The sequence below is a fragment of the Vulpes lagopus genome, chromosome 2 (genome assembly GCF_018345385.1).
Source record: "Vulpes lagopus strain Blue_001 chromosome 2, ASM1834538v1, whole genome shotgun sequence".
In the NCBI taxonomy this organism is placed as follows: Eukaryota; Metazoa; Chordata; class Mammalia; order Carnivora; family Canidae; genus Vulpes; species Vulpes lagopus.
In genome coordinates this window covers 44,245,527-44,262,909 of record NC_054825.1, presented here as the reverse complement: position 1 = coordinate 44,262,909, position 17,383 = coordinate 44,245,527, and the positions used below count along the sequence as shown (strand labels likewise).

At 55.7% G+C, this 17,383-nt stretch overlaps 1 protein-coding gene across 1 annotated transcript in view; it reads left to right on the top strand.

Annotated features, from left to right (window-relative positions):
* Window positions 1-17,383, top strand: part of CCDC33 (coiled-coil domain containing 33) — a 104,260-nt gene that overhangs the window by 43,208 nt on the left and 43,669 nt on the right. The window contains exons 7-11 of the mRNA XM_041738670.1: window positions 1,529-1,620; window positions 2,719-2,839; window positions 8,842-8,971; window positions 9,549-9,682; window positions 10,586-10,657. Coding sequence (XP_041594604.1) covers window positions 1,529-1,620; window positions 2,719-2,839; window positions 8,842-8,971; window positions 9,549-9,682; window positions 10,586-10,657 — 549 coding nt within the window. The remainder of the gene's footprint in view (window positions 1-1,528; window positions 1,621-2,718; window positions 2,840-8,841; window positions 8,972-9,548; window positions 9,683-10,585; window positions 10,658-17,383) is intronic.

Here is a 17,383-nt window from a genome sequence, read left to right as displayed (position 1 = left end):
TGAGCCCTTTCCTAAGCACTCTTTTAAGGCCTGATCAGTTCACACGTGTGGGGAGTTGTGAGCTACCAGCTAAGATGGTCCTGGCAGAGGGGCCTAGAAGGGAGTGCGCAGGGAGGAGGAGAGAGGAGCCAGAGCAAGCCCCTAGTCCCAGGTGCCCTCTTCCCCATGAAGGTCAGAGTGAGGAGGACCAGCACAGTAACGTCCCACCCCTCAGGGTCTGAGCTGGGATCCTCAGGCCCAGAGTGGAGCAGGGACCAGCCTCGGTAACACAGTGGCCCAGCTTTTCATGAGTGGCCCCTCAGCTGTGTTCACAGCCCCTTCCTTCACTGCTTGCCTTCCCAAGAGCACCCCGTAATCAGGACCCTCACCCATCCCCCAAGAGCAGCTCAAGCCCAGCCCCACCCTGAGGCCTGGCTTCTCCTCCTCCCCTCCCAGCTGTCAGCGCTTCTGTCTCTCTCACACTCAAACACAGCCTCTCCCTCCCTGGTCCCCTACTTTTCTCCTTCATAAATGGAGCTCATTTATCCCGAAAACACACGCCGAGCTCCTACTCTGTGCCAGGTGTGTCTGTTACCAGCTGGGGATATAGCAGTGAATGAGGTAGACATGGTCTCTGCCCCTCTGGAGACTTGGTTCCAGCCAGATGGACAGAACACGAAAAGAGAGAAATTAGAGTGAACACAGGCTATGAGGAGTGCCTGCCGAGGAAGGGGGGGGAGGAGCTAAGAGAAGGGGGTGGGCTAGTTTGGTAGGAGTGGTCACAGAAGGCTTCCCAGAGGTGGTGACGGTTAACCCTAAGGGAAGAGAGAGCCAGCCACTGAGTTGCTGGGGTGGGGCGGGGGTGGGGGGGGTGGGGAGTCTAGGCAGTGGGATCATCATGTGCGGAGACCCTGAGGCAGAAGCAAGTGAGCAGGTCAGAGGGGTGAGACGTGTGAGGCTGGAGCAAGGGAGGACTTGGGGGCCGAGGGCAGATAGGCCAACAGATGCAGGCCTTGGCCCTGATGGTAACAATTACGGAATTCATTCCAAGGGCAGTGGGAGGAGTCACTGCTGGTCTCAAGCTGGGGAATGACATGGTCTAATTCATTTTTCACGAAAGCAGTTTTTGCCATCATGTATTAAATTGCTGGGGAAAGGGGATGGGTTGGGGGGCAAAATAAAAGCAAAGGCCAGTGATGGGGTCAGAAGTAAGAGGAGCCATAGGACTCACAGTTGAGGGGTTGGGGTAAGCGCTGAGGGGCAAGTGGGAGCCCATTTGGTGGGCAAGGGGTGAGGGCCAGGAGCCAGATCAGGAGTCACTCGGGAGGGCAGTGGAGGTATATGGGGACAGAATCCGTGTCCTCCCCCTGCCTTCCCAAGGCCTAGTCAGAGCCTGAAGGAGGGCAGCTTTGAGCCGAGAAGGAAGTAAGTGAGGCAGATGGAGGCAGGGATGAGCTCATTACTGGGGAGAAAGGTGGCAGGTGGGTTGGCCTTGTCCCCGAGAGGGCTCAAAGCCACCTAAGGCACACCTGCCTCCTCTCTTCCCCAGGTCTTTCTCCGGGGAGTCAATGAGCCCCTGGTCAACAACCGTGACCCCATGGTGGTCATTGCCAGGGTGGTTCCCAACTACAATGATTTTAAGTGAGTGGGGCCCAGGCGGGTGTGGGCAAGGAGAGGGCGGGCAGGGCAGAGGACAGAGGAGGGGAAGGGCTGTCGCTGCCACCACAGGCCCTGATTCCAGGAACCCTAGAACCCTCCCCTCCCCAAGGCCTTTCAAACCTCCCACTGGGGTCTGAGGTTCAGGAAGTTGCCCACAGTCCCTGCCTGGAAAGGGGCGGCTCAGAACTCCCTGCACGGGAGCCAGCACATGGAGGAGGTCCTCAACCCTCCATACCTGCTCCCCGTCCCACAGTCCCCCCTCCTACTCCAGCGCAGGACCAAGGCTCCAGCCAATGGTCTTTCCCAAAGAAGGCAGCCTGTGGGTCCGCTCAGAACTTCATGACCTTTAGCCCCTCCTGTGAGTCCTCTCCCTCACCCTCCTGAGGTCTCCTGGCTCCAGCCAAACTCGTGCCCCTCCTCCCCAGACCACCTTTGGGGGTTTGGTGGATTTGTCGTCCTCAGGAAGGGTATTTGGGCTAGCATGGCCCCTGAGGGTCACACAGCATGGGGAGTCCTCCAGTGCACATGGGCCCTGTGTGACAGCTCCATTTCCTGGGGATCAGCTGTCTGCCTCTGTCACTTCCTCTGACTCTTCTGGCCCAAAAGGACTGTGCCACACCATCTGTTGACCTGTGAACACTCCTTGCTTATTGAAGGAATGAAGCTGATACACTCCCTCCCAGCCCTCTTAAGAGCTAGGCACATGGCCACACGCTTGCTTGCTCGCTCGCTCGCTCACACACACACCCTGGACCCTGCCCCTGCAGCCTCCACGTCCCCCTTGACCTAAACTAGAACTGCCACCCCCAGGGTGGGTCATTCCGGCAAGGACTTCCAATGGCAGGGCTTTTTAAAGATGGGGCCGCTGGGGCAGTCAGATATGGCCAGGCCACAGCAAGTCATGGGGAGAACCTGGGAGCTACGGCTCATCTCCAGACCCAGAGAGCTTTCCCACACCTTGGGCCGGTGATCAGAAGGACCAGGGTCCATCACCTGTCCTGGTGTCCAGAGCCCTGCGCCCTCCTGCAGGCCTGAGCCACCCGCGGCACTTGTGGGCTGACCGTCTCCTTGCCTCCCCAGGGTCAACCAGATAAAGCAGGATGCAGCTTCCGTGGGGCTGCCCATCACCCGCCTCTCCTTCCCTAACCCATCCGTGATGCGCTTCGACGTTCCTCGGGGCAGCCAGAACGGGTGCCCTCAGGTACGCGCCCCCCTCCCCGTGCACCTCCAGTGTCCCACCCACGTGTCTATTCATTGGCTCCCTCGCTGGGCTATTCCCCTGACCCCTAAGGGGTTTACTGTGTCCCCAGAGCCAAGCCTCCTGTGCTGTGGAGGAGCTGCCCTCAGGGCGCCCTTGGTCCAGGGAAGAAGGCCTCACGCACATGAAAGGGTCACACACCCACACAGGTAGTGTGTGACCTAGTAACAAACCAGGAGGGACTGTCAGGCCTGTAAAAGGCACAAGAGAGAAGGACAAATGGTGTCTGAAGCCGCTGATAGGAGGTCCCTAGAGTACGCACATTCGCAGAGACAGGAGGTAGAAGGGTGCTCGCCAGGGACTGGGGGGCCGGGGGTGTTATTGTTTCATAGGTACAGAGTTTCCTGTTTGGGCTGGTGAGAACGTTCTAGAAATTGATAGTGGTGATGGTTAGACAACATTGTGAATTTACTTAATGCCACTGAATTGTGCACCTAAAGACGGCTAAAATGGGACAGTTTATGTTGTCTGCATTTTGCCACAATAAAAAATAAATTTTAATTCGAGGCAAGAGGGACGTGAAGCCTGGCTGATTGGACTGGGTATCCAGACACAAGACTCTTGAGTGTTTAATAGGGGAGGGATTGTGCAGGGCGATAGGGAACGAGAGCACGGGAGTGGAGCTGGGGTGCGCAGGACAAGATAGATGCACATTCAGGGCCAGAGGGGAGAGTGAGTGGTGTGTCTGAATATGTGGGGGAGGGGTGTGCAGACTGCGGCTGGGTACCAGGGAATGGCCGGGTCCGTCTCTTCCCATAGTCTCTACTTCAGCTGGAGTTTGCCCCACACGATGGTCCCCACATTCCTAGAAGCCTTAAAGAAGACAGGGGTGCCTGGGAAGTCCTTCCTGTTGTCTGCCCACCACTCTTCATGTCTGGCATGGCAAATACAGAATGAGGCACCCCTTTGGAGCCCCCTTCATTTAAAGGCAAGGACATTTGAAGGCTCAAATATGGACAAGAATGATGGTGGCAGGGAGGGGTGGGACGAAGAGGGACCCGGGGGATAGAGGCTTCAAACCCAAACCAATCCTCGGCCTGATTTCCCCAGAGTCCTCTCACACATGGCCCTGCATTTGCCCAGAAAATTATGAACCAATCAGCAGGTGATCCCGAGGGGCAGGAGGCCTGGCTGCTGTAATGAGGGAGCCCCCTCCCCACCCCGGGCCCTCTCCGGCTGCCTTTGCTGCCCCACCAGTCTGTGTAGCAGAGGGGACCAAGCTCCCTAGCTCCCGAGACCTGTCTCCAGGGCCTCCCGCATGTGGGGGATGGAGGCCAGGGGCCCTGGGACACCAGGACACTTGTCGAAGTTCATGAGGCCACATGGCATTTGGGCAGGTTGAGAACTCACAGAGGTGCGGGCGGCGAGGACGGGGCAGGCTTGCTGGCGGGGGGCAAGTGGGGGTGGGTGCCAGCCAGCAGCTTTCACGCTGCCCTTCCACTTTCCCTTCCTGCGCCTCCATCGCCTCACCTGACTTCAGGGGCAGTGGCTGGGCCAGGTAGTGTCCGGGGCCACCTGCCCCCTGACACCTTGAGCTGCTGTGACCTCCTCCCCACCCTGCCCACATGCCCGAGCCCTGCAGCGGCGATTTGAGGGCCTGGCGCGCCTGGGTTTGCCCCCTGCTCTTGACTTGCGAGCTGCGTGGCCTTTGGTCCCGCCAGTCCCAGAGTCCTACCCTTACTGGGCTGTCAGGTGCGCTCTAAAGGGCTCAGGTGCGCACAGCGTGGGGGGTGGGGGCAGGGGCTTAGGGGCTCTGTCAAAGCTGTCCTGTCGGAGCTGCTCCTCCCCCAGTGTTAGATGCCCCCTGAGACCACAAGTAACAGACACCTCAGGGATGAGGCCCCACGAGGTTTGCCGTCACGCTGGGCACGGGGCCCTAGGCAGGCAGCTACCAGAATTGGTGGATGCACCATGTCAGCAGTGTCCCCAGGACCTGCTCCCGACACCCCCGAATTGCCACCTGCAGCTGGCTAACAGCTCCTGGAAGCAAAATGTCGGGGCACCCCATCCAGGCAGGGCCAGGAGGGAGCGCCTCCCCTCTGCACTGGCACCTGCACCTGCGGCTTTCCTGAAGGTCCCCGGATGCTCCCCTCTTGTCTCATGGGCCGGAATTGGGTCACGTGCACTCCTCTCAGCCAATTATGGGGGGCGTGGCATCACCGTGGGGTCTCTAAGTGACAGGTGCGGGGAAGGGGTGGGCCACCAGCTGAAGCAGGTCACCTGGGACGGAGGAGAGTGGCCCTTAGGGTCGGCTTCACGCCCCTGGGAGCCTGGTGATGAAGGCACGACGGTCAGTGAAGGGACAGTTGGGCCGCAGGGCCCAAAATGGAGCAGGACTCAGCAATTCCTCCCCCTGCTGCACCCTGCACCTTTGGGGGGGCCATTGCCCGACAGGCTGCCCCTGTTGGTCTGCCCTCCCTGCAGAGCTGAGGCAGAGTTCCTGGCCGATGGGGAGGAAACAGAGGAGAAAGAAGTTGCCCACTGTCCTCCCCTAACTCAGCTCCCACGCCTGTGGGCACCCAGGCTCTCATGGGGCCCCTGTCGCGGGCCATGTCTCTCGCATGGACCATGGGAGTGGCCTCCGCTCAGGCCCTTCCCTTGGACCCCTGGCTGACAGGACGCAGCCCTGGCGTGCAGTCACGGCTCCCAGGTCTACTGGCCCAGCCCCACAGGCTTCTGGCAGGCACGCTGGGTAGCCAGGTGTCCGCATACATGCTGTCCTCTCAGGTCTCGCTGCACCCAGCCTAGAATGGCCCCTCCCTCGGATCTTCCCCGCCCCCCCAGCCTTGCTTTCTCCTCCAACATCCCAGCTCCCACCACCCATACTTGCTTAGACCTCTGCATGGATCATAGGAGTGTGTGTGTGTGTGTGTGTGTGTGTCCGTGTCCGTGTCCCATCACCTAGGAAGATGGTGAGCTCCAGAGGGGACAGGGTCTGACTCTAGCTCCCCGAATTGCCCCGCAGCACTCCTAAGGTATAGAGCATGGAGACGCCCCCAGGCGCCTCGGCTGAGTTCAGCTGAACTTTCATCTTGGTGGCCAAGCAGGCGTCCAGAGCCAGGGTGTCCTAGCTCCCTCGAGGTCCCCCAGCCTCAGCCTCTCCCCAGGATGCGCAGAGCCGGCTGTGGTAGGTGTGGGTGTGGATGCGGGGGCCCAGGGGAAATTCGAGGAGGCCCTACGGGCCCACGTAATGAAGGCTCTGTCCCCAGGGAAGGCAGGTCTGCCTCAGTGGCCAGGGGTTAATGGCTTTGCTGAAGATCACAGCGGAGGGTTAATCACATTCCTTAATTCTACAGCCCGCCATGGCCTTGCCCATTACTGTCTGTGGTCAGTGGCTTCCCCACCACACACACTGCCCCCACCCTGCCACACACACGCCACCAGCACCTTCCCCGGGGCCCTGGCATCAGACTACGAAGGTGGTTTAACCTGGAGTCCTTGCCGCTCCCCCTCCGTCCCTCCCTGCGCACGCAAGAGAAGCCGCTCCTCTCTCCCCAGATGGAGGTCTGAAGGGATCTCTCTTGGAGGACTCCTCCTGGGAACCCATTCAGGGAAAGACCTGTCCTTACTGAGCAGTCAGACACTATTTCTTGCTTAGTCAACTCCATTTGGACACATTAACAGGCCCCAGAGAGGACAGCCAGCAGCCATTAAATGTCCCCCTTCCAGGGTGGGAGCAAGGGATGGGGGCAGAAGAGGACTGAGTGCCCCAGGGCCTGGCAGATGGTCCGGGCTATGGGGAGGCCCCTGAGGCTCCCAAGAGAATGGGGCAGCTCTGGGATGGGCATGGTTTGGGGATCAGTCCTGAAAGACCATTTCCAAGCCCCACAGAACCTGGAAGCAGCTTCTTTAGCCTGGCCTGGTGGCCACGTGGTTGTCCCTGAGCTCCCTCCAGAGCCCATTCTCAGGAACATTCCGTCACCCCAGTCACGGTCCCTGTGTTCAGGACCCCTAGCCCCGAAGTGACTGCAGCCCATGTCCCCAGGGGCAGGGGCCTAGGCAGACACAGCTGAACCTCGGACTGGGCCTCAGAGAACAAGAGCGGACACATTAGTGACAGGCAGGAGGGCCTGCCACTGCGGCGGGGGCGGGGGCCGGGGCGGGTGGGCCCACACTGATATTTCAAGATCCTGCATCAATAACTCTCCAAGCCAGTGGTGCATTTGTGCTGACCTTTCTGAGCAATGACGGGTTCCCGCAGGGGAGCGGGAGGTGGGAGCGGCTGCCACTGTCACTGACAGCCCCTGGCTGGGGATGGACAAGGCGAGGCAGCCTCCGGGGGAGTCTGCACCAACGACCCCAGCCCCTCCCTGTGTGGGGACCATGCAGGGCGGCCTGCTGTGCTCCATTCCCCCTGTCCCACCTTGCAGCCTTTGCAGAGGCCTCCTCCCCCTGGAGTCCCGCCTTATTCCAGGCATCCTCCAGCCCTGCCATGCTTGGAACCACCACCAACTCTGTTTTCCCAGCCAGAAGACCTCCCTCCTCCCCTTTGCCCACCCACGTCTTGCTTCAGAGCCATCCCCTGGTCCTGCTTCCTGCAAGACAGCTTCTGTGACCACCGTCGGGAATGTCCCATGTAGCCCCCTTATTCGGGGGCTCTAGTCAATGCCATCTTGTTTCACTGTGTAAATATGACTCGCGCCCGTGCCCCAGCTGGGGCCTGGTGTGCTATCAAATCCCCCAAATCCCGACGGCCTGCGTTGCCAATGCACCAAGGCTCAGGCATCTGAAGAGCCTCTGCAACCCATGTGGGGCAGAGGGGGGCTGGGGCCAAGGGTGGAATTCATGTCTACTTTGGCATCTATGACACCACCAGTCATGGGTGTGAGTGGGCGCAACTCTTTAGGAAAAGTTTACCCACGAGTAGTCAAGTGCCTTAAAATGCACATCCTTGAACTTAGCATTCCCATTTTGGGTACGCAGGAAATGATTTGAGACACAGAAATACATGTCAAAGAATATGCAATGCAGTGTTACTGTAGGGCCACGTGGGAAGGGGGAAACCAGGGCACCTGGACGTGACAAAATATCCTCTGGCTACTGAGATCATGGATGCCAAGTATTATTTGTGACTCTGGATATGCTTAGATTTTCACAGTAAATGAAAAGCATAGGATGTTAGGATAATTAAGTACAAAATAGGCTTAGGAAAAAACTAGAAAGAAACACACAGCCTGGGGCACTTGAGTGGCTCAGTGGTTAAGCGTCTGCTTTTGACTCAAGCGTGACCCCGGGGTCCTGGGATCGAGTCCCATGTCAGGCTCCCTGCATGGAGCCTGCTTCTCCCTCTGCCTACATCTCTGCCTCTCTCTGTGTGTCTCATGAATAAATAAATAAAAATCTTAAAAAAAAAAAAAGAAACACACAGCCTTAGGATGGTTGTCTTTAGTGTAGGAATCTACAGTGTTTGGGGGGAGGGTTGTTTGTTTTTGTTTTAAGTAGGCTCCACCTCAGTGCAGAGCCCAACTTAGGGCTTGAACTTGTGACTCTGAGACCAAGACCTGAATTGAGATCAACAACCAGACAATTTGGGATCCCTGGGTGGCGCAGCGGTTTGGCGCCTGCCTTTGGCCCGGGGCGTGATCTTGGAGACCTGGGATCGAATCCCACGTCGGGCTCCCGGTGCATGGAGCCTGCTTCTCCCTCTGCCTATGTCTCTGCTTCTCTCTCTCTCACTGTGTGCCTATCATAAATAAATTAAAAAAAAAAATTAATTAAAAAAAAAAAAAAAAACAACCAGACGATTTACTGGCTCAGCCACCCAGGCACCGCTGGGGTTTTTCTTTTTAATCCTTCTACTTCTCCATATTTTCCAAAATTCATTCATTACACGTCTGTTGCTTTTATAATTGGGACGAACATTTGTGATGTGTGTAGACACACACGTATGGCTATATTTGGGAGAACCCAGGGCCCCGCCACCGACTCCCACTGTCTCCTTTCAGCTGTCCAAGCCTGGGGGACCCCCTGAGCTGCCCTCGTGGAATCAGTCCTTCCTCTTCCAAGGTCGAGATGGAGCCACCAACTTCTCAGAAGACACAGCCCTGGTGCTGGAATACTACTCCTCGACTTCCAGTAAGTGCCCCTTGGTGCCGGGGTAGCCGTACATCAGGACCTGAGGACCAGGGTGCTCAGACCACCTGCCTCCACCCCCTGAGGGACGCCCCAGTGCATGCAGACAGGTGGAGGAGCGCCTGCCGGGCGCCAGTTTCCCCTCCAAGCTGTGAGCCCTGAGGGATCTATCCCTCCGTCCTCACTGACAGGCACATGGGGAGGGGGTAGTCGTGTGATAAAAATGCATGGATCTAATACGGGAATAGGACCCATGTGTCCTGCCCATGCCAAAGGACGAGGGAGCCAGGCAGGCGCTCCTCCACCACGGAGAGAGTAAGGCCCCCAAGGGCAGAGACGGGGGGGAGATCCACGTACAACCTAGAAACACCAAATATGGAGAGCTGGCCTTGAATTCAGGGAGCCCTAAGAGCAGAGGAGGAGGCTACTTGGGCAGGGCAAGGCCAGGAGGCAGGGAAGTGAGGCGAGGGAGAACGGGATGTTAGGAACCAGAGGATCGAGCGCCTGCTGGAGCCTCCAACACGGGGCCCGGGGGCCTGGCTGGGGTTCTGGTCGGAGTCCCAGCTGGTCCTCCCCGCAGTGAAAGGCGGTGAGCCCTGGACCCTCAGCAAGCCCCTGGGCGTCTCCGTGTTGCCACTGAAGAGCCGTTTGTACCGCAAGATGCTGGCAGGGAAAGGTCTGAATGGGCTTCGTGTGGAGAGGCTCCCCATCACTGTGAGTGCCCCCAACAGAGCCCATGCCGGTGCCTGCTCCCGCCCCACCCCACCCTGTTCCACCTTGCCCCACTAACACCAGTGAATCTAGCTTTTCCGGCAGCTTCCACCGGGGCCCCTACCACGGAAGCCGACCACTTTCGAGTGTAAGGAGTTCCCCAAGCTCCTGCCCCAGCAACAGGAAGAGAAGCACAGGGAGGCCCCACCGGACGGTGGCAAGAGTATAGGCCTGGGTTTAAATCCTGACTTGCCTTAGGTCTCACTGTGCAACCTGGGGCAAGTTTCTTAGACTTTCTGAACCTCAGAGTGCCCACTTCGAAAATGGGATCAACGTGCCTTTATAGGATCTCTCTGTACGATAAGAGAGCCAAGAGCCCAGGCTCTAGAGCCTGTCCAGGTCCAAATTCTGGTTCCACCTCTCATTAGATTATATGACTGCGGGAAAAATTAGAGTCCTGGTGGCTCAAGTTCCTTGTCTGTAAAATGGATTCATAGTAATAGAATTTTTCTCATAAGGTTGCAGTGAGGTTTTTTTTTTGAGGTAATATGTGTAAAGTGCTTAGAATAAGTTCTCAATAAGAATTAATCATCATGGTTTATTTCTATGCCACCTTTTCCCCTAAAATACTTCTGGCCTTCCTGACATAATAGACCTCTGTAAATGGGACTTTCGCCCCTGTGCCAGGATGCAGGTCTGGAAGTGCCAGTCAGGTCTTCAGTGGAGCCGGGAAGGGAAGTTCAAGGCAGTGAGGGTGAGCAGAGGCAGGGGGACCAGCTCCTGCCTCCCTCTCACTCCCCAGGCAGAGCCCCCAGCAGGCCCCTTGAGGAATCCAGAGCAACGGGCAGATCAGAGGCAGAAGCTGCCCTGGCCAGCATGGACTGACTTCTCCGCTCTCCTCCCCAGGACACCAAGCTGAAAACCATGAATGGTGAGGCCCCCACAGTGGATATCTCCTTCCAGCTGCTTTCCTCTGAGGTAAGGCTGTGGGGATGTGGAGGGCAGCCGAGCGCCAGCTCCTGTAGCCCCGTGGTGGGTTCCAACCCCTTGCACAATTGCTGGCCTTGTCCAGGGGCTGGGGCCAGAGGCTTTGGGGAGGAGGGACCACTGCTTTGGCTAGAAATGTCTGAGGGTGATTTAAGGCTCCAGAAAGCGAGACAGTAAACTGAGATTAGGAAGAGGAGGGCTGAGAGAAGAGGCCCCCCAGGCCTGGGAGTCGGCCTGTAACTCAGCCCAAGGCAAGCCTGCCTCACTGGGATCAAAGTTCTACAAGTCCTACAACTAGGATTTGTTCAAGTCCTACAAACCTACAACTAGGATGTCAGCTTCCATGGCTGTGTAACAAACTGCTACAACCTAGCGGCTTAAAACAACACCCGCTTATGGGCTCACACTTGCATAGGTAGGCAATCCGACAGGGCGCGACTCAAGTCAAGATGTTGGCAAGGTCACATTTCTTTCTGGAGGCTCTGGGAAAGAGTGTGCTTCCAAGACTCCCAACATCTCTGTTTCCTCGCTGGCTGTCAGCCGGGGGGCCTCTCGGCTGCTGCAGCCTACCTACGTTCCTTCTCCCAGGGCCCCCCTCCACCTTTCAGCCAGCAGGGATGTCAAATCCCCCCCATACATACCTCAAAACTCCCTGGCTTTCTCCTTTGTCAACAGCCAGAGAAAACCCTCTGCTTTTAGAGGAGCCGATGTGATGGGGGAGGCCCACTCTGATAATGTACCCATCTCAAGGTCAACTGTGCCACGTGATCCCCGGGGTCATAGCTCCCCATAGGCATGGGTGCTGGGGATTAGGGTGTGAAATCTTGGGGACCCGTTTTTGGAATCCTGCCTACCACAGCTGGGTTGATCCAAGTGGAAAGCTACTACCGGCCGAGCCCCGCCTGATGGATGGGATCCCTTCCTCCAGCCAGCGCTCCCTGGACTCTGAGTCCCGGCTGGACCCTGGTCATTTGGCTCCTGGCAGGCACCTTCTGCCACTTTTTAGTCTGGGATGCTAAGACAGACACAAAGCGGGGATGTGGGCCGTTCAGGACCATGAGCCCGGGAACTAGTGACCAGGGGCCAACTTCTGGGTCAGCCCCCTCCTGCCAGCTTCCCACACCAGGAAAAATAGCCACTAGCGCTGGGATAATACTTGTCCTGTGACCTCACCCATGGAGCACACAGGGAATTGCCTGGTGTAGGGTAAGAGGCACATATCTGGGAATGTAGCCACTCGAAAAAGGTGTCCCTACAAGGCCTCTGGTAGGTACCTGGGACTTCCCATTAGCACTTCCCCCTCTGGAATGTTCGGCATTGTCTTCTAATTCCTGATTCCTCTAATTCCTGGTGAAAGAGAGTTTGTCAGATACAGCCCGTCACACACCCCCGCTCCCACCCCCACCTCCATCCCCACATCGGGTGTAGGACCAAGAAGGTATTGGGAGGGGAGGACATAGAAGCAGCAAAAGACCCCAAGAAAGAATCAGGGTCCTTAGAGAAAATGTCACAGATTTCCCAGATTGGAGCTCAACCCCCCACCGCCTCTTGTCGGGGTCTTGAGTCTGCCGGTGGCCACTGCCCATCCCTTCCTCACCTGCCCCTGCCTCCCAACCCTTCACTGGGGTACATGTGTCCTGAGGACCGAAAGGAGCATCAAGTGCCCCTGGTCAGGCCATTGGGGGACCCAGGCAGGCAACAGGCAGGTAGACCAGACCCTTCCCCAGTTGCCCAAGGGCTAGGCACAAAGGTCTCATTGATGAATTATTCACCAGAGCTGTGCTAAGTGCAGAATTAATCCCTTTCCTTCCAGCTGGCGGCCTCACTAAATTATCCCTCCAAGTCATGCGGGAAAACGCTGCCGAATTCATTTAGCGGCTGAGTGTTTTGATCTGGGCCTTGTGATTTTAGCTTCCCCTTCCCCCAGCCCTCCTCCCCCTGGAGGCGGGTAAAAAAACCTTTCAGTAATGGATTTCCGAGAAGAAAGGAAAAGAAAGGGATCAAGATTGGGTGTGAACCAGGAAAATAGTACTAGAGGAAATTCAGATTCTGCAGCCAAGCATTCACACACAAACACAGTTCCACACTCGCACACTCCTCACACCATCGCATGAGACGGTCCCATATGCACAGACATGCACACGTGTGCACCCCCACCCCCCTTTGCAAGGGTGCACACACTTAATGCGTATACCCATGTTCGCACACAATGCAGGCTGCCACGCAGACATTTTCACACCCCTGTTGGCGTGCACAGAAGCTGCATATCTTTGTGGCTAAACTGTTCCTTGGTGACACTATATGTGAATTGGCCCATAACTGACTCACTTTGATTCTAGAATCTTGAACTCCAATTCTGGGGCAAATGTGGTGGGTTCCACATAGGTTCTTGCAGCCAGGGCACCCAAGCCATTCATTGGCTGTCCTTGTGGATACAATGAGGAGAGGGAGGGACTGGCAGCCATGGAGCCCATCTGCCTTTTTTCACCCTCATCGGGCTTGGACCTGGCTCTCTGCTAGCATCTGAGCCCTTTTGGCATCCTTCTCGCTAGGGGTGGTGGGAGAGTGTTGAGAGCTGATGAACAGGTGGATGGTGTCGTAGCTGAGCCCAGAGGGCCCAGCCCCAGCTCCCTCACTCACCATCGCCCTCAAGATCACAACACTGGTGTTCTCTGTGCCACTGCCAACATTTATTGGGCACCTACTGTGTAGCAGATACTGTCCTGGTTTGAGAGATCTTACAGTCCTCATAAAGCTTGCATTCTTCGAGGAATCCAGGGAATGTGGACCAGACAACCACCAAGTGAGTTCATGAGTAGCATCAGCTCCTGGTAAGAGGCCTGATGAAACCCAGTGAGAGCAAACACTTGACAGGCTCTGAATTCCTTGCCTCTTCCTGTTGCACCTATGATGTTGTCTGCAAATTCATGGTGGAAGGTACCTGGCCTTCATGTCTGCATTCTTGCCTGAGGGACCACGACCATTGCTTCTTCCATCTTTTTTTTTTTTTTTAATTTTTATTTATTTATGATAGTCACAGAGAGAGAGAGAGAGGCAGAGACACAGGCAGAGGGAGAAGCAGGCTCCATGCACCGGGAGCCTGACGTGGGATTCGATCCCGGGTCTCCAGGATCACGCCCTGGGCCAAAGGCAGGCGCCAAACCGCTGCGCCACCCAGGGATCCCTTCTTCCATCTTTTAAATCAAACACTGCTCAAAGCTCCATGAGCCACCGCCTGCAGTCTGGGATCTTAGAGTCCCAAGGACACTCTGGCTGCAGGGGGGCTTGGGATAACGGGCCTCCTGGGGCCCCTCATCCATGTGGCTAATGGTTCCATCTCAAGGGCAATTCCCTGCAAGTAGTCAGATGTGCTACTGAAAGGTGATGCTTCAGGAGAAATAAATACACATGGCCTATTTAGGTACCACCCTCCTGAGGACACATCCTCTTTCTCCTGAACCTCCATAGGACAGAGACATGTTATCCTGATTAATTGAGGTTTTGGTGAACACCACCCCCCCACACCTACTGCTTCCACATCACCCATTGTCAGAGCCCTGGGAACAAGAGTATTGCGGAATTTCCAAACAGGCAGAGACCACAGAGCTGTCTCTCAGGAGCCCACCCTGGACAGGATTCTCCTTGACAACATCCACTGCAGGTGGACTTAACCTTACTCTGCCATGACAGGATGCTTACTACCACCAGAAGTGCCCTGTCCCATGGCTTGGTGGCCACAACAGATAGAAATGACCACCTCCCACTGAGCCCACCCTCTCTGTGCCCCCAGGCTCCTCCGTGCAGCCCTGGCAAGCCCCCAGTCCTGGGGATACTGGCACACGGTCAGCCATCCGGCATGCTGCCTGGCACACTAGCCAGCAAAGCCTGCAGGTTCTGTGAATGACAAGATGGACTGTGCTCAAAGCTAGGTCTGTTGGCCATGGGTTAAGCTTTTTCCCTCTGATGGGACTTGTCTACAGGCACCTGCTGCTGAGAGTGATCTGCTTTAAGCTGGAGCTGTGTGTGTAGATGAATATGTGAGTAACTACATAGATTCACCAAAACCATATATATGCCACAATATATGCATATATGCCACAAACTTCCCTCTATCACACATGCTGTGGGGATTGGCCTTGGAGGTCCATTCAGCTCTAAGAATCCATAAGCCTATGGTGGCTACTCCACATATACATATATGAATAACCTTTTGCTCTCTTCCACTTTCCTTCTGATGTTGGCCTCTTCCCTTTGAAGAGTGTGATCTGGTCCCCCAGGAGTCTGTGCTTCTCCAGGCTAAGTAGTCTGCCTCTTTTAATGAACTGGTTTCAAGATCCCACAGCATCCTAGGTGCCCTCCAGCTTACAGGCAACCTCTTTGAAGCGAGGCCCATACTGACCAGGTTTCCTAGGCTGACCCATGTGGACGGGAGCCCAGCATGCACATGATAGATGCTCACTGTGTCAGTGCTGCCTCCTTGCATGGAAATGTGCCTCCTGCAAGGTGGGACAAGTCTATGCAGTCATCTGGGTGTCTGGCAACAGTGTGCCCTCTCCAGCTGGAATTTGGAATCCAGAGTCTTATGCAGGCAGAGATGGGGCTCCTCACATTGGGTGGCTGCCTCCTTCTTAGTCCACAAGCCTGAGAGGTGCTGGAAGGACTTGAAACCCATGCATTTCCTTGGATTTTGGCACAGGGTAGGAGCCCTTGAGGAGAGAAGGAGATGGCCCTGCTGCCACCCACTGAGGGAAGTGGTGGTTCCCACAATCCCTTTAGACCCTCCCCCTTCCCTGTTCTTGCAGGGAGAGGCAAGGCAGGTCTTCAATGCCATGCAAAGGGCTGCCTGGTGTTTTCACTCAAATCAGCCACAAAGCTCTCTGGAGACCAGACCAAAGTGGGGACAGGTGGCTGTTTAACAAATGTGGAGGTGAGGGCAGGTAATAGGCAGAACCATGCTGGCTTTTGACGAATTTTTATAAGTTTCTATGAAAGCTCTGGGTTGGTCCTCAGAGAAGCCCCAACACAAACCTGCCTCCATTTCCTCATGAAGCACAGCTGCCTAGAAGGCCCAGTGTTCAGGATTGCACGATAGCATCCTCCGCTGGTTTTGTCCTCTGAAGGGTTCTGTCCCCACCCCCAAGACTCCAGCTCTGAAAATGCTACCACAAGGACAATGATGGATCCCGAGAAAAAGGACCCTTTCCCCTCCCACAACTGCACAACATCCTGCCTGTCTTCCTTTCCACCCCATACCCCCTACGCAAACAGGGTGCATCCTTAAGTCTGGGTTTGAATCCTGGATCTTTCACTGATCTTAGCCACCCTGAGTCCCACCTTCCTCATCCACAGAGGGGAGGTGTGATCCCTACCAGCCAGGAATGTAGTGAAAATTGAATAAAGGAGCATGTGTAAGTGCCCAGCCCAGTGTAGCTGCTGACAAACATGCTGAACTCATCAGAGATGAGGACAGGGCTCCTGGGGGAGGGGAACAATGAAGCCTTGCTAATCTGTCACTCGGCGCCCGCCCCTCATGACAGCCGCTCCACCAGATTCACATCCATAAGGACATCAGGAGGCCTTGTCAAGTGCTGAAGATAAACATCACCAGCCCCACATTTGGTCTCACAGCAATTTTTCAGGGAATGAAGAAATGGAGAAGAGACAGACAATCATCTCTCTAGAGGCCAGAGATGTTGAAGTCCCCAGTGTACCCTGCCTTGAGCTGGGAGCTGTGGAGGAGATGGAGAAAGTGGAGACCTGCTTTCTGGCCTGTGAGTGGGCAGGGCTGGACCAAGAGCCATACTGCATGCTCACCCCAAATGGCTCACCAACCACAGGATTCTGTTGCCTTGAGAAAGTGAGCCCGTGGCTCGCAGCCAGAGATGGAAAGTATTGAGTCAGGATACAGGGATGGCTAACGAAGCTGGACATTTGGGCCCTCCCCTGGCCTGCTCTGCTCTCTCTCATGTACAACTGTTGGGTTGAGGAAGGGGTGGGGGGAGATGAAAGAGGGCAAAGCTTCCAGACCAAACTATTCAGAGAGTGGGGGCAGAACTTTTCTCAAAGCCACACTATCATAGCTTAGACCTTTCTTCAGCCAAACCATATGTACCCCCACTCCACGCGAGGCCATTCAGGCATGAATTGTTAGCCAGTTTTTAGATCTCCAACCTGTGCCAAGCAGTAAAGCACCCTGGCAGGTCATTACCACCCATCTTGCTAAGGTTTCTGGGTGAAGTACACTGAGCATACAAATGTCTGGGGAATAGTCACAGGAAAGAATGGTTTGAGCTATGCCTCAAGGAATGGCTTGAAAATTGGCAAGGCAGAAGGAATCGCAGACGCAAAGCCATGGAGCCTTGACAGTATCAGAAGCACACGGAACGAATGGCGGCTGTTGTGGGCAATGAGACTGGAGAGTTAGATGGAGCCTACTCTGTGGAGGGCCTGGATGCCAGGATGCAGGTTTAGACTTTGGTGGTGGTGGTTCAAAGTGGTTTTGGCAGCAGTAAGATGTGATCTGATCCATTTCCAACTCTATGTTGGAAAGCTCTCTCTAGATGACAATGGAGGAACCCAATGGGAAAGATTTAATGCGGAAAACCCAGGTTCCAAGCTAACGAGAGTGAGCCCACAGACTGTCCAATGAGCTATAGGCAAGGCTCTATTTAATACTAAAATCCTTGCCAGAATTTTAAAATATCCTTATCACTGGCT